Consider the following 20330-nt stretch of genomic DNA (forward strand, 5'->3'; position numbering starts at 1 on the left):
ATGTAAAATCCATCGTCAGAGACATGGCATGTGTACCCACGAGAAGCCACTTAAGAGCTGTGAAGTGCTCTCACAAATAACAAGGCCAATTTGTTATTAGCAATAGCCTTCAGCTGTGAAGTTGGAGGCTGCTCACGGTCAAAGGGAGTTAAAATGACCTCCAGGATATAACCTAGAACAGGGTTCTGTCCTGGAGGTATTTGGTAGGACAGATGGGCAGCAGCTGTAGTTGCCCCTGTTATGGATATCTACAATATTCAAAGATGTCTTGAAGGCCTCACGGATGAAAAGCTCCTCACTGCCCCCCCCCCCCCTCCACCTGGCCCAGGGCCGAGCCCCAACTAGGAACGCTTCAGCACCCCGACCAAACCCAACCCCCCCTGAGGGTCACCGTCTCTGCCGCTCCAACTCCCCGGCCATCACCTCGGCCATCTGTCCCACTGTGATGGGCGCGGCCCCGCCCGGCGAGCTCTCTGCCGCCATCTTTACTCCCGCTGAACTCCTCCACCACGCTCGACGGCAGACCTTCGCTCACTCCCTTTTTTCCCTCAATTCATATTTCCGGATCTTGAAATGCCTCGGGCCTTCCCACAACTTCTCACATAAAAGTTTTTTCAATAAAAATCTGGGTGTAATGCGCCTAAAAAAGCTGACTCTGGCAGGAGCCACCAAGCATGCGCCCTCCACCGACATACTGCAACCCAAACATCTGCCCCCGGATCATTATATAGAATAATATAATAGAACTCCAAAATGCACAGCTAATCCAGTGTAGCCATTGTTGCAAGGGTGGGTTAGTAAATTTGCAGACGATACGAAGATTGGTGGAGTTGTGGATAGTAAGGAGGGCTGTTGTCGGCTGCAAAGAGACATAGATAGGATGCAGAGCTGGGCTGAGAAGTGGCAGATGGAGTTTAACCCTGAAAAGAGTGAGGTTGTCCATTTTGGAAGGACAAATATGAATGCAGAATACAGGGTTAACGGTAGAGTTCTTGGCAATGTGGAGGAGCAGAGAGATCTTGGGGTCGATGTTCATACATCTTTGAAAGTTGCCACTCAAGTGGATAGAGTTGTGAAGAAGGCCTATGGTGTGCTCGCGTTCATTAACAGAGGGATTGAATTTAAGAGCCGTGAGGTGATGATGCAGCTGTACAAAACTTTGGTAAGGCCACATTTGGAGTACTGTGTACAGTTCTGGTCGCCTCATTTTAGGAAGGATGTGGAAGCTTTGGAAAAGGTGCAAAGAAGATTTACCAGGATGTTGCCTGGAATGGAGAGTACGTCTTATGAGGAAGGGTTGAAGGTGGTAGGCCTTTTCTCATTAGAACGGAGAAGGATGAGGGGCGACTTGATACAGGTTTATAAGATGATCAGGGGAATAGATAGAGTAGACAGTCAGAGACTTTTTCCCCGGGTGGAACAAACCATTACAAGGGGACATAAATTTAAGGTGAATGGTGGAAGATATAGGGGGGATGTCAGAGGTAGGTTCTTTACCCAGAGAGTAGTGGGGGCATGGAATGCACTGCCTGTGGAAGTAGTTGAGTCGGAAACATTAGGGACCTTCAAGCAGCTATTGGATAGGTACATGGATTACGGTAAAATTACATAGTGTAGATTTATTTGTTCTTAAGGGCAGCACGGTAGCATTGTGGATAGCACAATTGCTTCACAGCTCCAGTGTCCCAGGTTCGATTCCGGCTTGGGTCACTGTCTGTGCGGAGTCTGCACATCCTCCCCGTGTGTGCGTGGGTTTCCTCCGGGTGCTCCGGTTTCCTCCCACAGTCCAAAGATGTGCAGGTTAGGTGGATTGGCCATGATAAATTGCCCTTCGTGTCCAAAATTGCCCTTAGTGTTGGGTGGAGGTGTTAACTTTGGGTGGGGTGCTCTTTCCAAGAGCCGGTGCAGACTCGATGGGCCGAATGGCCTCCTTCTCTGTCAATTGAATGATAATCTATGATTAACTAGGACAAAGGTTCGGCACAACATCGTGGGCCGAAGGGCCTGTTCGGTGCTGTATTTTTCTATGTTCTATGTTCTATGTAAGAAATATATTGGCTAAGATCCCATAAACAGCAATGTGATAATGTGTCATCTATTTATTGATGGGTTGATGGTTGAGGGATAAATATTGGCCAAAATACCAGTGAGAACTCGACTGCTCTGCTATAGAATATCTTATGTCCACCTAAGAGGGTAAACAGGGCCTTGTCTGATCTGAGACACCGCACCCCGAAACTGCAGCACTCCGTGGGTAATGGGCTAGGAGTTTCAGCCTGGAAATTGATGCCCAATTCTCTGGGGTGGAGCTCGAAGCTACGACCTGCTGCATTAAAAGGTGAGCATGCTAACTGTTGGGGCCGCAGCAGACACTCCCAATTTGGCGTAACTATGTGACAGGCGGTTTGCTACACTTTGGCTCCTTGACCTTGCCTCTTGACCTGATGTCTCTCCAGGGATTGGACAGGGCGTTCCAGTGGTGGCGCTCATTGTGGAAGGCGGGCCCAACGTTATCTCCATTGTATTGGAATACCTGCGAGACACCCCTCCCGTGCCTGTGGTAGTCTGCGACGGCAGCGGGCGGGCGTCCGATATCCTCGCCTTCGCTCACAAGTATTCTGAGGATGCAGGGTAAGTAAGCTTTCAACTTAAACTATCAATTCTGGGGCATCAGATACTCGCTTGAAGGAAAAGAGGTGTAGCCACTTAATCATCCAGAACTTGAATGTTGTTGAAAAGAGAGACATCTTGCTGAAGTTTTTCATTTTGCACTCATCAGGACATACACAAGAATGTAGAGATTGAATAATTTTGGCCGATACTCTAGAGCTTAGAAGAATGGAGAGAGATCAAATTGAGGTATTCAAGATGATAAAAGGTATGGATAAAGTGGACGTGGAGCAGATGCTTCCTCTTGTGGGGCTTTCGAGAATGAGAGAGAGGTCATAGTCTTAGGATAAGAGGTAGTAAATTTAAAACAGAATTGAGGAGAAACTACTTCTCCCAAAGGGTTGTGAATCTGTGGAATTCACCACCCCAGAGTGTGGTGGATGCTGGGATAGTGAGTAAATTTAAGGAGGAGTTAGACAGATTTTTCATTGGTAAATGGGTTGAAGGCTTATGGAGAACGGGCAGGATGGTGGAGCTAAAACCAGGACGTGATCAGTCATGATCGAATGGCAGAGCAGACCCGATGGGCCAAGTGGCCTAATTCTGCTCCTATATCTTATGAACTTGTAAGAACGCCAAATTTCAAACAGTGGCAACAATTTATACTACAGGAGAAAAGGCGCTGATTGGTTGTCATGTAGATCCTGATTGGCCAAGGTGCTGCCATGGTGATTGGTTGACATGTAGATCCTGATCGGCCAAGGCGCCGGCATGGTGAAAGCAACAAAGAACTATCGGCCCCCCTAGTTCCTTGGTAAATCGAAAAAGGTGCACGGCTTGGACATATTCCTTTTGTTTGCAAGGAACGGGTCCCTGTGAATGAAAAGAGGGTTGTTAAAGGGAACAGGGAATAAACGCTATGGGATGCGATGGCTGATACAGGGAGAAAATCAAATGGTAGAGACATTGATGGCTGGAATAGTACGGTTCTGTAATTCAAGGTCACGGTTCGACTGCTCGGCACTTAGGCCAGAATTTTCCACCTCCACCCCGGCAGATTCCCCAGCAGTGGATGCGGCAAATCTTCCGAGGGTCTGTTGACTTCGACGGGATCGGAACATTTCAGACGTTAAACGGCACCTAGACAACAGCAGGGGGTGTGGATATTCACAGGGACCGAATGGGAAAGAGTGCAGCAAGATAGAACTCGGAAATTCTGAGCATGCGGATGCATTCCCAAATTGTTTTGGGGTCCCCCCTCCCCAACACTTTGCCGAGAGTCGGCCAGGTGGACAGTACGTCTGGTTGTCAGGAGATCAGAAGCTTGCAACAGAAGGCTGATTTGACAGAGGACCCCCAGCAATCAAAGGAGATTGGGTAATTGTTTTTTTTTAAATGCTTGCCTGGCTAGTGAAGGCCGTGTCCCGTGAAATAATGGCCAAAAATCAAAATCAGGCTTTGGTGGATGGCGACAGAATGGGAAGAGGTCAGTAATCGGGGGGAAAGGTCAAAGTTCGGAGTGCTCGGACATTCACAGCAGTGGTGGCTGTGATCAACAGACGATTCACTTGAGGGGCTGAGGTAGACCTGCTGCTCTTATAAATTTACTTACCTGCTGAATCTGACTGCTTCCATCTCCCCTTTGCTGCCGGGTTTCCCCAAGCCCACCTGGCTGTAAGACGCTTGGTTTAGCTCAGTGGGCTGGGCAGCTGGTTGGTGATGCGGAGCGAGGCCAGCTGCGCGGGTTCCATTCCTGTACCGGCTGAGGTTAACCGTGAAGGCCCCGCCTTCTCAAACTTGCCCCTCGCCTGAGGTGTAGTGACCCTCAGGTTAAATCACCACCAGTCAGCTCCCCCCCCTCAGGGGGAAAGCAGCCCAGGTCATCTGGGACTATGGTGACTTTATCTACCTGCCCATGAAAGGATCATTTTAAGGGAGGAATGGTGGCACAGTGTTTAGCACTGCTGCCTCACGGGTCCAGGGTTCAATTCCAACCTCGGGTGACTGTGCACGTTCTCCCCGTGTCTGCGTGGGTTTCCTCCGGGTGCTCCGGTTTCCTCCCACAGTCCAAAGATGTGCAGTTTAGGTGGATTGGCAGCGCTAAATTGTCTCTTAAGCGTCCAAAAGGTTAGGTGGGGTTACTGGGTTATGGTGATCGGGTGCAGTTGGGGGCTCATTCCAAGGGCCGGCGCAGACTCTATGGGCCGAATGGCCTCCTGTGCTGTAAATTCTACGGTGCCCTGAAGTGCTGGGAAACGAGGCTGGCTGCTGTTAAAGTTGAATCAGGCTACGCTGCGGCAGACAGGTTTAAATATTACGTAGGATGTAATATTGATTCCATGCTCCTCCGGCACCTCCTCCCATCTTTCCTCACCTAAACCCTCGTGCTTGTCAGTCACTCCCTGTGGGACTGAGGTCCACATTCTCACTGCTCTCAGAATTTTCACCTGAGTTTCCTATTCCATAGGGACATCTGGGGGGAAACTCTCCGACCCCCCGCCGGGTCGGAGAATCGCCGGGGGCTGGCGTGAATCCCGCCCCCGCCGGTTGCCGAAGTCTCCGGCACTGGAGATTCGGCGGGGGCGGGTATCGCGCCGCGCCGGTTGGCGGGCCCCTCCGCTCGATTCTCCGGCCCGGATGGGCCGAAGTCCCGCCGCTAAAATGCCTGTCCCGCCGGCGTAAATTAAACCACCTACCTTACCGGCGGGACAAGGCGGCGCGGGCGGGCTCCGGGGTCCTGGGGGGGGGCGCGGGGCGATCTGGCCCCGGGGGGTGTCCCCATGGTGGCCTGGCCCGCGATCGGGGCCCATCGATCCGCGGGCGGGCCTGTGCCGTGGGGGCACTCTGTCCCTTCCGCCTCCGCCATGGTCTCCACCATGGCGGAGGCGGAAGAGACTCCCTCCACTGCGCAAGCGCGGGAATGCCGTCAGCGGCCGCTGACGCTCCCGCGCATGCGCCGTCCGGAGATGTCATTTCCGCGCCAGCTGGCGGGGCACCAAAGGCCTTTTCCGCCAGCTGGGGGGGCGGAAATTCGTCCGGCGCCGGCCTAGCCCCTCAATGTTGGGGCTCGGCCCCCAAAGATGCGGAGCATTCCGCACCTTTGGGGCGGCGCGATGCCCGTCTGATTTGCGCCGTTTTGGGCGCCAGTCGGCGGACATCGCGCCGTTTCCGGAGAATTTCGCCCCTGAATTAGGATCAGGAGGCGGCCACCCGACCCCTCGAGCCTGCTCCACCATTCAATAAGATCACATCCGATCTGATGGTAACCTCAACCCCACATTCCTGCCGATTTCCCCCCCCCCACCCCATAACCTTTCACCCCCTCTTCCTCTGCCTTAAAAATATTCAAAGGCCTTTAGAGGAAGAGAGTTCCAGAGACTCGGAACCCTCTCGGAGAACTTTCTTTCCCTCAACTCTGACTTTAATGGGCGACCCCTTAATTTTAAACGGTCACCCTTGGTTGTAGATTCTCCCACACGGGGAAACATCGTCTCCACATCCAGCCTGTCGATACCCCCTCGGGGTCGCAAAGGTTTCCTCTTACTCTTCTAAACTCCAGCGGATACAAGCCCAGCCTCTCCCAACCTTTCCTCGTAAGACAACCTGCCTGTTCTAGATATTAACCTAGCAAGAAGGCATATGGCATGCTTGCCTTCATTGGCCAGGGCATTGAGTATAAAAATTGGCAAGTCATGTTGCAGCTGTATAGAACCTTAGTTAGGCCACACTTGGAATATAGTGTTCAATTCTGGTCGCCACACTACCAGAAGGATGTGGAGGCTTTGGAGAGGGTGCAGAAGAGATTTACCAGAATGTTGCCTGGTATGGAGGGCATTGGTTATGAGGAGCGGTTGAATAAACTCGGTTTGTTCTCACTGGAACGACAGAGGTTGAGGGGCGACCTGATAGAGGTCGACAGAATTATGAGGGGCATAGACAGAGTGGATAGTCAGAGGCTTTTTCCCAGGGTAGAGGGGTCAATTATTAGGGGGCATATAAGGTGCGAGGGGCAAGGTTTAGAGGAAATGTGCGAGGCAAGTTTTTTTTACACAGAGGGTAGTGGGTGCCTGGAACTCACTGCTGGAGGAGGTGGTGGAAGCAGGGACGATAGTGCCATTTAAGGGGCATCTTGACAAATACATGAATAGGATGGGAATAGAGGGATACGGACCCAGGAAGTGTAGAAGATTGTAGTTTAGTCGGGCAGCATGGTCGGCACGGGCTTGGAGGGGCGAAGAGCCTGTTCCTGTGCTGTACTTTTCTTTGTTCTTTGTTCAAACCTCTCTGAACTACTTCCAATTTAGTTACACCCTTCCTCAAATAACGAGACCAATACATAGAACATAGAACATAGAACATACAGTGCAGAAGGAGGCCATTCGGCCCATCGAGTCTGCACCGACCCACTTAAACCTTCACTTCCACCCTATCCCTGTAACCCAATAACCTCTCCTAACCTTTTTGGTCACTAAGGGCAATTTATCACGGCCAATCCACCTAACCTGCACATCTTTGGACTGTGGGAGGAAACCGGAGCACCCGGAGGAAACCCACGCAGACACGGGGAGAACGTGCAGACTCCGCACAGACAGTGACCCAGCGGGGAATCGAACCTGGGGCCCTGGCGCTGTGAAGCCACAGTGCTACCGTGCTGAACACAGTATTGCAGATGTGGCCTCACCAATGTGCTGTGTAACTGAGCATAGCCGTCCTACTCTTGTATTCAATTCCCCTTGCAGTAGACAATAACATTCTATTTATCGTTTCCCATACCTTCATTTCGTCTCTTTCCTCTACTCGTTGATACATCACATCTGCCCACATTTGATCCCTTGCCCCCACTGTTTAGGTTACAACCCTCTCTATGGCCTTAGTTATACACTTCGCAATAACACGGCCCGGCATGGTTCAGCTGTAGACGGTCCCAACGATACAGCCTCACTTTCCTCAGCACTGGTACCCAGCGCCCCACAAACCAGACCAACTTCGCCCACACCAGTCTTCGAGCCACTTATTCTCCTCTAATTTTATGTACCCGATACCAATTTCCGTGTGGCTCAGATAATACTCCAGCAATTATGACCTTTGAGATTCTGCTTTTTAATTTACTACCTCATACTCTCTGTGCAGAATCTCTTTCCCGTTCTACCTGTGTTGTTGGTACCTGCATGGGCCATAGCAACTGCACCCTCCCCCTCCCACTGTACCTGCATGGGCCATAGCAACTGCACCCTCCCCCTCCCACTGTAAGTTCCTCTCCTACCCTGCGCAGGTGTCCCGAACACTGGCACTGAGCAGGTAACACAACGGTCTGGACTCTCTCTATTTGCTTCAGAGAACAGTGTCTATCCCTCTAACCATAGTGTCCTCTAACTAACTAACTAACTAACTAACTAACTAACTATCCTATATCAACGGCCTCTAGTTCTGCTCTTCCCCCACAAGAAGGAAACAATCTCTCTGGATCACCCAGATCAAAACTTGAAAGAACAGGGGCGGTATTCTCCGATCCCCAGCTATACCATAAGACATAGGAGCAGAATTAGGCCACTCGGCCCATCGACTCTGCTCCACTAATATTTTTCTCATCCCCATTCTCCTGCCTTCTCCCCATAACCCTTGATCCCGTTATTAATTAGGAACCTATCTCGGCAGCGCGCTATTCACTGGTGGCAGGATTCTCCACTCCCGTCGCTTGTCAATGGGATTTCCCGCTGAAGTCGCCCCACGTCGCCGGGAAACCCCTGGACGGGGGCGAGCTGCCGGCGGGAACAGGGAATCCCAACAGCTGGAGAATTCCAGCCCAGGTCACCGCTTCACCTTCTTTTCTCAAGAGCAAAGCCAGCTACCCTGTCAATCTATTATCTCAGTCTTCAATAGACTCAACAACTGAGCATTCTCGGCTATCTAGACCAGAGAATTCTATAGATCCATAATTATACAAGCCAGCCTGTCACCGTACTACCAATTAGTGCCATCCTGCTTTCTGCTCTACATTCACATCATTAATACGGGATCCTTGCAGCTGTCAAGCACTTTTGTCTCACTATGCTGACTGGAATTAAATGCAGGTTTTGAAGTGAAAGAACGGGGGTTAATTTTAACCCACTCGGTCGCCAGTGAAGTCTGTGCAGAGTAATATCCGATGGGGTGTAAAGTTGGAGTTATACTTAACCCTATCGCAGTTTAGGTTAAATTTGCTCCAGATAATTCTTGTTCCAATTTTTACTGAAGCTGGGTGGGTCGAGGGAGCATTTAGAAATAAGGCTCATCTCCCTAGGCCCTTTGCCTTCCCACCTGTCTGTCAAACATCTTCCAGCCCTACAACCCTCTGAAATCTCAGCGCTCCTCCAATCCTGGCCATCTCTGATTTTCTTTTTTTTTTCCATGCATGGGACCATGGCTCGACCCACATTTATTACCCGTCCCTAATTGCCTTTGAGAAGGTGGTGGTGAGCTGCCTCCTTAAACTGCTGCAGTCCGTGTGGCGTAGCTACACCCACCGTGCAGTTAGGGAGGGAGTGCCAGGATTTTGACCCAGCGACAGTGAAGGAACAGCCAGTATATTTCCTAGCCAGGATGGTGATGTGGTGCTGCCATTGTCCTCCCTTCTAGGTGGTAGCAGGCGTGGGTATGGAAGGCGTTGCCCGAGGAGCCTTGGTGAGTTACTGCAGTACATCTTGTAGATGGTACACTCGGCTGCCACTGTGCGTCGGTGGTGGAGATGATGAATGTATGTGGATGGGAGAGCAATCGAGCGGGGTTGCTTTGTCCTGGATGGTGTCGAGCTTCTTGAGTGTTGTTGGAGCTGCGCTCATCCAGGCAAGTGGAGAGTATTCCATTACACGCCTGACTTGTGCCTTGGAGATGGTGGTCAGGCTTTGGGGTGGGGGTGGGGGGTGGGGAGGGGGTGGGCCAGGAGGTGAGTTACCCACTGCAGGACCCTTAACCTCTGACCTCATTGCTCCACCATTGGCGACCATATCTTCAGCTGTCTCAGTCTGCGCAATCTTCCCCTGCGTTAACTGTGCTTTCCCAATTTTGAATTTGGACTTCCAATTCTTATGTCTTTTATGGTGAAGGATAGTGGTTCCAGGAATGATCCATGCGAAGTACCCCCTTCCCACAATGTTGTTCGTGGGGGTAAAGGGTTGAGTAAAGTCTTGCATCTTCTCCTGCATCTCTTTCTGAAAGAGTAGATCAGTCATATCCGATGGATTACCAGATGCTCTGAAATTAGTCCTGCTACTCAATCACACTGGGAATTTCAACGCTTGTCCATTACGGAAATATACAAGGGAGGCTCCGGTTTTGCTGCAGCTGTAGAAAGTTAGACCACATCTGGACCATTGTGCACAGATCTGGACAGCGCATTTTAGAAAGGATACACTGAACTCGGAAGGAATGCAGTTCAGAATGTTACCAGGGGTTAGGTCCTGAGGAGAGATTATGTAAACTATACTCGCACCTCCTGGAATATATAAGATTGAGTGGTTTAATTGAGGATTTTGAAAGGAAAATTTTGAGGGTAAATACAGGAACGTTTCCGACTGGTATTGGGGGGGAGTTTAGGAAATTACCTTAGATTCAAAACCAGGCCATTCAAGAGAGCAGATAGGAAATCTTCCTTCACATGTAAAATGTGGTAGATATCTGGAACTCCTCAGTAATTGCCAGCTCAATTGTTAATTTCAAAACTGAGATTGAGAGGTTTTTGCTAATCGAGGGTTATATGGGGCCAAAGCAGAGAAATCTGGCAGAGCCCAGCAGGTCTGGTAGCACCTGTAGGGGGAAAAAAACAGAGTTAATGTATCAAGTCCGGATGGCCCTTCTTCAGAACTAAAAGTGGGAGCGAAATGTGAGTAGTAATAATCTTTATTGCCACAGGTAGACTTACATTAACACTGCAATGAAGTTACTGTGAAAATCCCCTAGTCGCCACATTCCGGCGCCTGTTCGGGTACACAGAGGGAGAATTCAGAATGTCCAATTCACCTAACAACCATGTCTTTCGGGACTTGTGGGACGCACTCGGAGGAATCCCATGCAGACACGGGGAGAACGTGCAGACTCCGCACAGACAGTGACCCAGCCGGGAATCGAACCTGGGACCCTGGCGCTGTGAAGCAACAGAGCTAACCACTGTGCTACCATATATATGAGAGGGGGTGGAACAGTAGGAATAGTGGGAGCTGGGAGAGGTTGCAATAGAGATGTAGCAAAACATATGAACAAGTGACAGACGGCCCGGTGGGGGGGGATATTTAAAAGGGGTAAAGGTGGAGGAGAAAGGTATAAAGGGATATGGTGCCGATATAGCTGAATGGAGTTAAGGTACAGGTCAGCCATGATCTCACTGACCGGCAGACCAGGCTCGAGGGGCCGAGTGGCCTATCCCTGTTCTTATGCTTTTATACTCTGTGAGATTTTACAATCGAGCATTGTACTGGTCATACCTGTTTTCGATATGGCAGGGTGGAGAATTTGTGAACTGGAGGGATTAGTTGCTGGAGGTATAGCCTCTGACATGTCAGCCTGGAGGGTAGGCTTGTTGTTTGGGGGGGGGGGGGGGGGCGGAGGGAGGGGGGTGTAGTGGGGGTTGGGGATGATGGCTGACTGGGAAGGGGGACTCTGCTGCCTGAGCACCTCTGTACTGGAGCCAGGGAATAACTTGAGGGAGGAAAGACTGAAATACCGCGAGCGAAGGAGGTCTGAAACAATGAGTGAAACTCCTGGAGGGTCTGAGCATGTCGGGGAGCATCTATGCATCGACGGATGGACGAAAAGAGAGCTGAATTTAACGGAGGGGGGGTTGCTGTTCGCCTCCACACTGCCCCCCCCCCCCCCCCCTCTCCCCACAGCACCAGAAGTGTTGGATATCAGCCCACCTGTAATAAACAAGACCACCCCACTGCAATAACAGCTTGCGGACAGCAGGAACCAGCTGAGAGTGGAGCTTCCACCTCTCGGTGGAAAGAAGCCCCACCCTCGAGAGCTCAATTGGTCTCAGCAGCGCCAGAGTTTATTAGTGGGTGCTCCTGGAATTGCAAGGAGTCCACAGGTGAAGGCTGACCTGTGTCCAGAGCAGGTTTTGAATGGGAGTGTTCAGAGAGCCTGGGGAGCAGGGTGACGGGTGCTATTTGGTGACCAGGTGGCAAGTGACAATTGGTGGGTAACATATTAGAGGGGAGCGGGTGTGGTGGGGGAGGGGGGGGGTAGGTCGCGATGCCCCTACTGCATACAGGGCACACTCGAAGAATGCCCTGTGGGGGGTGGGTCATAAAATTCACCCCACAAAGTTAACGTTTCGCGTTGGTGATCCACCAAGAGAACATTTGAGAGAGCCAAACCCTGAAAGTACTTTGGGGCAATGGAATGTGGAGCCCCACAGTAAGCTGCTAGGAGCTCTGGAATGGTGTGAGAGGCGAGACGGAGGGTTCAATGCTGAAGTACGTTGAAGAGATAAGCGAAGGCTTTTTAAAATTTGATTACGCTAGAGCATTGGGAATATTTTTGCAAATGGTGACAAGGACCTCAGGAAACGTGGGAATAGAATATCAGCAAAGGGTTAATTTGTCCCAGATTTCTCATTCCTCAGCGACTGTGCTTTATATATCTTTTTTTTTTCATTAAATTTGCCTCGCTGTTGAATGTTTCCGTGAATCAACATGATTAAATGATCAAGTCAGTCAGATAATTTTTCATGTTATGTGTCTATGGCAATCTAGGCATAATGTTATGGTGTGTGCAGTCGCAAATGAGCTTTACCAACAGCACAGATCGATGGCTATTGCAGACAGTGATAATGGATATCAGTGGGCGACTGATAAATACGTGGATTTTAAAATACATGGGGCGCGATTTAACAGAGAGTTTTCTAAGTGTCTTTTTGGGCCGGTTTAGCTGGGTGTTTCCCGCTATTAACCACACTTAGTCACTTTTCCGGGCCTCGACAAGTTACCCCGGTCTAGCCCACAATTAGAAATGTTTTCATCACTGGGGAGCTGAACTCGCCAGCCAGACTGGCACCTCAGAGATTGGGCCACCACCCCCCCACACACACGCACATGGACATTACCCCACACACCCCAATTTGAGGACACCCCGCTCTGGGTTCCCTGAGGCCCTGCCTTTTCAGGCCTCCCTACCACCCCCTTTCAAGGCCCCCATCCTTCACCTCTCCCAACCTTTAGGAGGCCCCTTCATACCTGCCCTTCAACCCCCACCCTTCATCTCTTCACAGAATTTACAGTGCAGAAGGAGGCCATTCGGCCCGTCGAGTCTGCACCGGCTCTTGGAAAGAGCACCCTACTTCATTCACCCCCTCATCCTCCCTTTCATGGACATGGCCCCCCTCAGGCCCCGGCCCTTGTGGCACTGCCGCTCTGGCACCCTAGCAGTGCCCCTCTCAGCCTGGCAGTGCAACCCAGGCATGTTGGCAGTCCAGGGTGGCAGTGCCAAGGTGCCGGGGAGACCCAGGGTGCCACCCTGACCTGCCCACAACCACCCAGGGATCTCCAATGGCCTAGGAGACCCCTCAGGTGCAATTCTGCCTGGCCCATGTTTGTGCGGACCAGTGCTAAAAAGTGCCCAGCTGGGGTCTCCTCAGCAAGGCTGGTGAATCCCGGGAGCCGGTTAGATCCGGCGTAGGCATAGTTAGGTGAGCGGGATCCAGATCATGACGTCCGCGAGCTCTCGATACATCTCAGGAGGCATCACGACTGTGGGAAACCCAGAAGATGCCTCGCACGACATTTACCGGCCACAACCCGTCCTGCGTCCAGTGGGTCACCACCGGTAAATCACACCCGTGTTGTCTGATTTAAGCCCAACTGGAAGTATCTTAAAAATGTCTCCGCCCAATTAGTAAACCCTCTCTCATTCCAAAGTTCCCGCACTGGAAACATTGGCCGGAATTCTCCGGCCGTTGAGTTTCACTTTTCCCACCAGCAGCGCACGCCCGCCCGCGGGGTTCCCGACAGCATGGGGCGGCTTCAATGGGAAATCCCACCGACCAGCGGTGGGAAGACAGAATCTCGCTGCCAGCGAACGGCGTACCACCGAGAAACACGGGGCGGGGAGACCAGAGATTCCCGCCCTTTGTCTAATTCTTTTATGGATATGGTGAAAGTTTTTCAGCTCCTTGATAATAACCAAATGATACAAACCAAAATTGATTTTACCATTTATCTTTCTGGAAGAACAGATGTTCCTTTTAAGTCCAATACGTTGGCTAAAGGTTAAGACTGGGTGTTGAATTTGGGGGTTGTCACCAGGGTGGGGGGCAGGAGTGGGGATTTCTTTTTGCAGGGGGGGGGGATATGAGGGGTGTCAAATTAAAATTCTAGCCCTCAGATTGATCAATTTTGGTTATGGGTTACAAATCCAGTGCAGGTAAGATCGTGTTTCAGACACAGACCAACAATTCTTCAGCCCAAGCTAATTTATTTTATTTTTTACCCCAACCGGTTGTTAGGATTTGGAATACACTGCCTGACCAGGCGACGGATACAGATTCAACAGTAGCTTTCAAAAGGGATTTGCCGTTTGAATTAGAAAAACTTTCAGGGATATGGGGGAGAGTAGGATTGCCCTTTGAAAATGTGGGCACAGGCTCAGGGGTCGAATGGCCTCATTCTATTCTGCACTGTTCCACAATCTAATTGCATGGCAGAAAAGGTTCGAGGGGTCGAATGGCCACCTCCTGTTCCTGGGTGTCGCACCTCAGTCTATCCCTCGTCTCTGTGTTTTTCTAAGGGCTCCGTTCTTCTTTCTCTCGTCCGCTCCAGGGTAATTAATGAATCTTTGAGGGACCAACTGCTTGTCACCATCCAGAAGACCTTCAACTACAGTCGCACACAGGCCCAGCACCTCTTCATCATTTTAATGGAATGTATGAAAAAGAAGGAACTGGTGAGTGAAGGAGATCGGCTGGGAGTCCCGCATCGGGCGCAGTCTACCGAGTCTCGGACGGACACAGACTGCAGACACAACCCAGCTGGTCAGAGCTTTAACCAAAATCCAGTCGCTAGTGACATTTTGCCCTCCCAGAGTAGAGCTTATTGTGACCGGGCGAGGGAGGAGAATTATTCAACCTGGTGACCACATTCTAAGGCACCATAAATTGCAGATTATTGTTATCTTTCAGGAATTCAATTAATCAAATATCCACTTTGTGCAAAAGAGGGAAGTTATATCAAGGACCCTCTTGCCGTTTTGGGGTAAAAAGATAATTGCCTGAAAGAAGCAAGGAGATTATTTTTTTCACACAGTGAATTGCGATCTGGAATGCATTCACTGAACAGGCAGCACAAGCAGATTCTATCCAACTTGCAAAAGGGGAAACGGAAAAATACCCAACAAGGAAAACTTTGCAGGGCTATGGGGAAAGAGCAGGAGAGATGGGCAACTAACTGGATCACAGGGTGGCACGGTGGCGCAGTGGTTTGCACTGTTGCCCCACGGCGCCGAGGACCCGGGTTCGACCCCGGCCCCGGGTCACTGTCCGTGTGGAGCTTGCACTTTCTCCGTGTCTGCGTGGGCCTCGCCTCTACAACTGAAAAAGATGTGCTGGGTAGGTGGATTGGCCACGCTGAATTGCCCCTTAATTGGAAAAAAAAGAAGAATTGGGTACTCTAAATTTATTATTTAAAAAACTAACTGGATCACGTTTTCAAAGGGCTGGCACAAGCATGATGGCTGAATGGCCTCCTGTGCTGTAAGCTTCTACGATATTGAATTAACCCCCCCCCCAAGCAAAGCAAATTTACTAAAACTTTAAAAATCCTGGCGCAAAGCAGTATATTCTAATGCTTATTCCATTTAAAATCTTCACCGTCACATAGGCGATTTGACGGTGAGTTCCATGTTGTTCGTCGACTGTCAGTAACACCATTCAACATCATTTGGCAGAAACTTTACACAAAAGGGTGGGAACACAGCCATTATTTCATTCTTGCAGATACTAAAGCTGCTGTAAGAATTTTAAGAAGATGCAAAACTTGGAGCTATAAGACCTGCCAATCCATTTACAGTTTGAAAATCAGGAAGTTAAATGTTATTCCTTCTGGGGGCTGATTTAAATGTATTTACGCTTTTAAGAGGGATCTGACTGATGCGGCATAATCTCAAACACAGGTATGGTTTGTATTAATCCCAGACGCAGTGAGCAAACTGCAGAGACAGAGGTCTGAGTGAAAAGTCGTCAACATTAAAAGTCTTTGTCAAAAGGTGCTGGACAGAAAATCCTTGGAGGATTTGTATTTGTCGTTCCGCAAAATTGGTGAAGGTTCTACACCATCCTGAAGTGGTCACGGAATTTCGCAAGCTCGCCGTTAGTCTTGAGATCCACTCCATCAGTAGTTTGACATGGAAAATGGACAGTAGATGAATCTTTGCTTTGCACTCATTTGGTAAGGTGAGCAATATGCCTTAAAATGCTTTTTAATTTGCCCAGCATGTCTAAGAATATTGCTTTTTAAAAATATAATCTAAAACCATGATTTTGCCCACTATTTTCAAGTATATAATTATGGTAGATAGACAGCAAGCAAATCTCCAAGTACAACAATGTTCAGAATTAAACTATAACTATCTCAACATCAATCCTTCCACATGATACCTTTAAGGGTAGTTGTTCTAACTTTTATTTATTTGTTCATGGGACATTGGCGGTGCAGGCAGTGCCAGCCTTTACTGCCCATCCCTAATTGCCCTTGAGGGGGCAGCTAAGAGTCAACCACTTTGCTGTGGGTCTGGAATCACATGTAGGTCAGACCAGGTTACCTTGGCAGATTTAGTGAACTAGGTGGGTTTTTTTTTTTTACAGCAACACAATGGTTTCTGTGCCCATCATTAAACTTTTAATTTCAGATATCTATTGGATTCAAATTTCACATGCAGTGGCGGGATTCGAACCTGGGTTTCCAGAGCCTTTCCTTGAGTTTCTGGATTATTAATCCAGTGTCAACACTGTTGTGCTACCGCCTCCCCAGTCACTCTCTCATTGCTAGATTTCCAAAGTAGTTAAAAATAAAAGAACACCAGAATTGGATCAAAAAGTTGGCCATTCAGTCCACCATTCAGTGGGATCCAGGCTGATCTGTCACCAAGCTCCCCTTTACCATCCTCTCCCTATTGACACTCTTACTGTTCAAATATCTATTGCTCTCTGTCTTGAATTTATGTAATAACTTAACACGCACAGTTCTCTGGGGTAGAGAATTCCAAAGAATCACAGTCCGCGGGAATGAAGAAATTCCTCATCATCTCAACCCTAAATGGTTGACCTCTTATATTGAGACGACGGCCGCATGTACTAGATTCTCCATCCGTCTAAAGCAGCCAATCGGCATTGGCGCCTTAAACCATTTCACTTTTAAGCAAAACAATTGCTTGTTTCCACACGGGTTATGCACCTCCTCCTCCAGAGGAGGAGCTTTTGAGGATTGAGGGGGTTTGTGAAGAGGAGGCTGGGGTAGTGAAGAGTAGGATTGATGAGGGGGTGATGAAGGGGAGTGCGAGAGGCGAGGAGGGAGGCTGTTGAAGTACAACAGCAACAAAGGAACCTTCTAAAATTGAGCAACATTGGCAGACGAGAGCTGAGCTGGCCTATTTTCTGGGGAATAATTTGTTGATAGAACGGCAAGTTAAATGGAGAAATGTCGTTCAAAGCAATCTTGAAAGTGGTTTTGTTCCATCAATCTCCCCAAGATGGTAATTTAGATTGCAATTAACTTTGTCTCAAAATCAACACGTTACATTCCAGACTTACAAAGCATCCGAACAACACAACCAAGATTACTATTAAAATGTGTTGGAGTAAAATTCTTTCATAGGTCACTCACACTGTTCCGCAGACCCTCCCGCAAACAAAATATTGACAATAATTTTGAATTTGTGGAAAATAATCACCTTTAGTCAAAATCTTTCACAGAGCCTCGAACACTGACAAGTGAGGTGAAGAGATGATGTGAATATGGTTGGAGGCCCCTCCATGTTTTATATTTGGTTCTTTCAACACAAGCTAGAATTATTATCTTGTGTGAACCCTACGCCCAACCGCATGAGGAGGTGTCAGGGACGGCGACCAAAGATTTAGTCAAACGAGGCAGGTATGAAGGAGAGTTCTCAAGGGTGAAAGAGAAGTAGCGAGATTGACGGAGAGAAATTCCGAGCTTGGGACCTAGGCCGCTGAAGGCAGGGCCACTAATGATGGGACAACGGAAATCAGGGGTACACAAGTCGCCATATTGTTTCACTCACTTTACTTTGCAATCTTGTCGAAAAGCCTGGTGTATCTTATGAACTCTTTTATCAGAATAATTTACCTTTTTATAAGTTAACCTGTTTTGTTTCTGTTTTGCACATTCTCCACTGTATCTTATGATTTGAATGCTACGCTGTATTATTTGCTGTGATTTTGTGGCAGTTGAACATTAATGCTTTTATTATTTAATCACTATTATTAGCATGCATCGTTTCTTCATAAAAATTCATTAAAAGTCCCCCTGTCTTTGTATGTTTTGTTGCTGCGCACCTCAAATACAAAAGCTCTATGGAGGTGAACCGCTAACCGAGGGATTGCTTTTGACTATCGTGGGCTGTAGTGGTTCAGGAAAGTTGCTCACCACCATCTTCTCAAGGTCAATCACGGATGGGCAATAAATGCGGCCTTCGGAAAGTTAACGGTGGATTTGATCAAAGTTTCCAAGGACTTAAGGGGACCTTCCAAGGTCGATAAGAGAAACTATGTCTATTGGTTAGGGATTCTAGGAGTAGAGGACATAGTCTAAATATTAGAGCCCTCCGGAGTACAATTAGGAAACACTTCCACACACAAACACAGGAGTTTGGAACTCTCTCCGCCAAAGGAAAATTGACTTTAAATCAATTGTTAATTTTAAATCTGAGGTTGATAAACATTTGTTAACCAAGGTATTAAGGGATTTGGAGCAAAGCTGGGTATCTGGAGTGAGGTTACAGATCTCAATGAATGGCAGAACAGGCTCGAAGGGCTGAATGGCCTCGTCCTGTTCGTGTTACCATTGCTGGTGGTGGCCACTTAAGAGAATCAAATCAAATCGTAACACGATTGGGCACAAGTTATCCCCTAATTGTTCAGAGCTGCCAGACTGGGTGGAATGGTGGCTCAGTGGTTAGCACTGCTGCCTCACAGTGCCGAGGACCCGGGTTCGATCCCAGCCCACTGTCCGTGTGGAGTTTGTCCACTCTCCCCCGTGACAGCGTGGGTCTCACCCCCATAACCCAAGGATATGCAGGGAAGGCGGATTGGCCACGCTAAATCGCCCCTTAATTGGGGGGAAAAAAGGAATTGGCCGTTTTAGAGTGCCTGGGTGGCACAGCCAGGGTGCCAGACTGGCAGTGCCAATGTTTCCAGGTTACCATCTTACCCTGTCCCTGACCACCTAAAGCAGTCCCCAATGCCCCGTGAGACCCGTCGAGAGCCGCTGCGCCCAGTGAGGGCGAGATCCAGATCACGCCGAGCGGAGCGAGTGGGGTGAGTCACGATCATCCTGGAACCCAGCACAGAGCCCGATTTGGGGCTCTCTCGCGATTCCCCCATTGCGCTCGGACACGTGGCCGATGCATTGGGTTCACTGAATCGTGCCAAGAATGTCATAAAAATAAGATAATAAATCCAATAGGGAATACGGGCAAACCTTTTCACTCAGAGTGGTGAGGTCATCGAGCTTGCTGTCAGCATGTAGGAGGAAGGAATAGAAGGATTGGCTGATGGGAGTGGGAGGAGACACCTGTGGAACGCAAACACCAGAAAGTACCTGTTGGGTCGAAAGGCCCATTTTTGTTCTGTAGATTTGTAACATGTCCAGTAATCAACAATTGGCTGTGTTCTGCCTCTCTCATACTCAATGTGCGTTGCATCAAGCAGCGTCAGATGCAAGACTAATTCTTGTTTTTGTTTCAAAGTAGGCTCCTTGGAAAATCGCCTTAATTGTTAGCCAGAAGCTGCAGTTGCCATTTGCATAAACCAGCCTTTAGTTTGAAAACGTAGATAAGATTTGGTGATCACTTATGATCCGCTTGAGATTCATTTGATCAATTACCAGCAGAGGTGGCAGCTCGTGTGACATCAAAGGGAGTAAAATCTGCGGCTAACACACTTTTTGTAAACTTGAGCTCATCAAAAATCTCACAGTGGGGATCTCTGGTATAATAAAATTCCTTTTTTGTCCCAAAATTTAGAGTACCCAATTATTTTTTCCAATTAAGGGGCAATTTAGCGTGGCCAATCCACCCACCCTGCACATCTTTGGGTTGTGGGGGCAAAACCCACGCAGACACGGGGAGAATGTGCAAACTCCACATGGACAGTGACCCGGGATCGAACCCAGGTCCTCAGCGCCGTGAGGCAGCAGTGCTAACCACTGTGCCACCGTGCTTCCCAAAAAATTCCTGATATACACACACTCGCGCGAGCCTCAAAACTCAATTAGATCACAGATCCACCTCAAAATATCCTGCCCATTAACAACATTTTAGTTTAAACTTTCAGTGACAGTTGGAAGCAATCTTGCAAGGAACACCCAAAAAGAGACCATTGTAACTATAGATGACAAATCTGAGTTTAGTTATAATAATAATAATCTTTATTGTCATGAGTAGGCTTAACACTGCAATGAAGTTACTGTGAAAATCCCCTAGTCGCTACATTCTGTTGCCTGTTCGGGTACACCGAG

General features: G+C 49.0%; 1 protein-coding gene across 8 annotated transcripts in view; it reads left to right on the plus strand.

Moving 5' to 3' along the window:
• The window catches only part of trpm3 (transient receptor potential cation channel, subfamily M, member 3), a 416706-nt gene that overhangs the window by 301118 nt on the left and 95258 nt on the right, over nt 1-20330 (plus strand). For all 8 annotated transcript variants that reach the window (XM_072517384.1, XM_072517386.1, XM_072517382.1 and 5 more), the window contains 2 exons: nt 2457-2631; nt 14400-14523. In XM_072517384.1, the coding sequence (XP_072373485.1) occupies nt 2457-2631; nt 14400-14523 (299 nt within the window). The remainder of the gene's footprint in view (nt 1-2456; nt 2632-14399; nt 14524-20330) is intronic.

The sequence above is a fragment of the Scyliorhinus torazame genome, chromosome 9 (assembly GCF_047496885.1).
Source record: "Scyliorhinus torazame isolate Kashiwa2021f chromosome 9, sScyTor2.1, whole genome shotgun sequence".
NCBI lineage: Eukaryota > Metazoa > Chordata > Chondrichthyes > Carcharhiniformes > Scyliorhinidae > Scyliorhinus > Scyliorhinus torazame.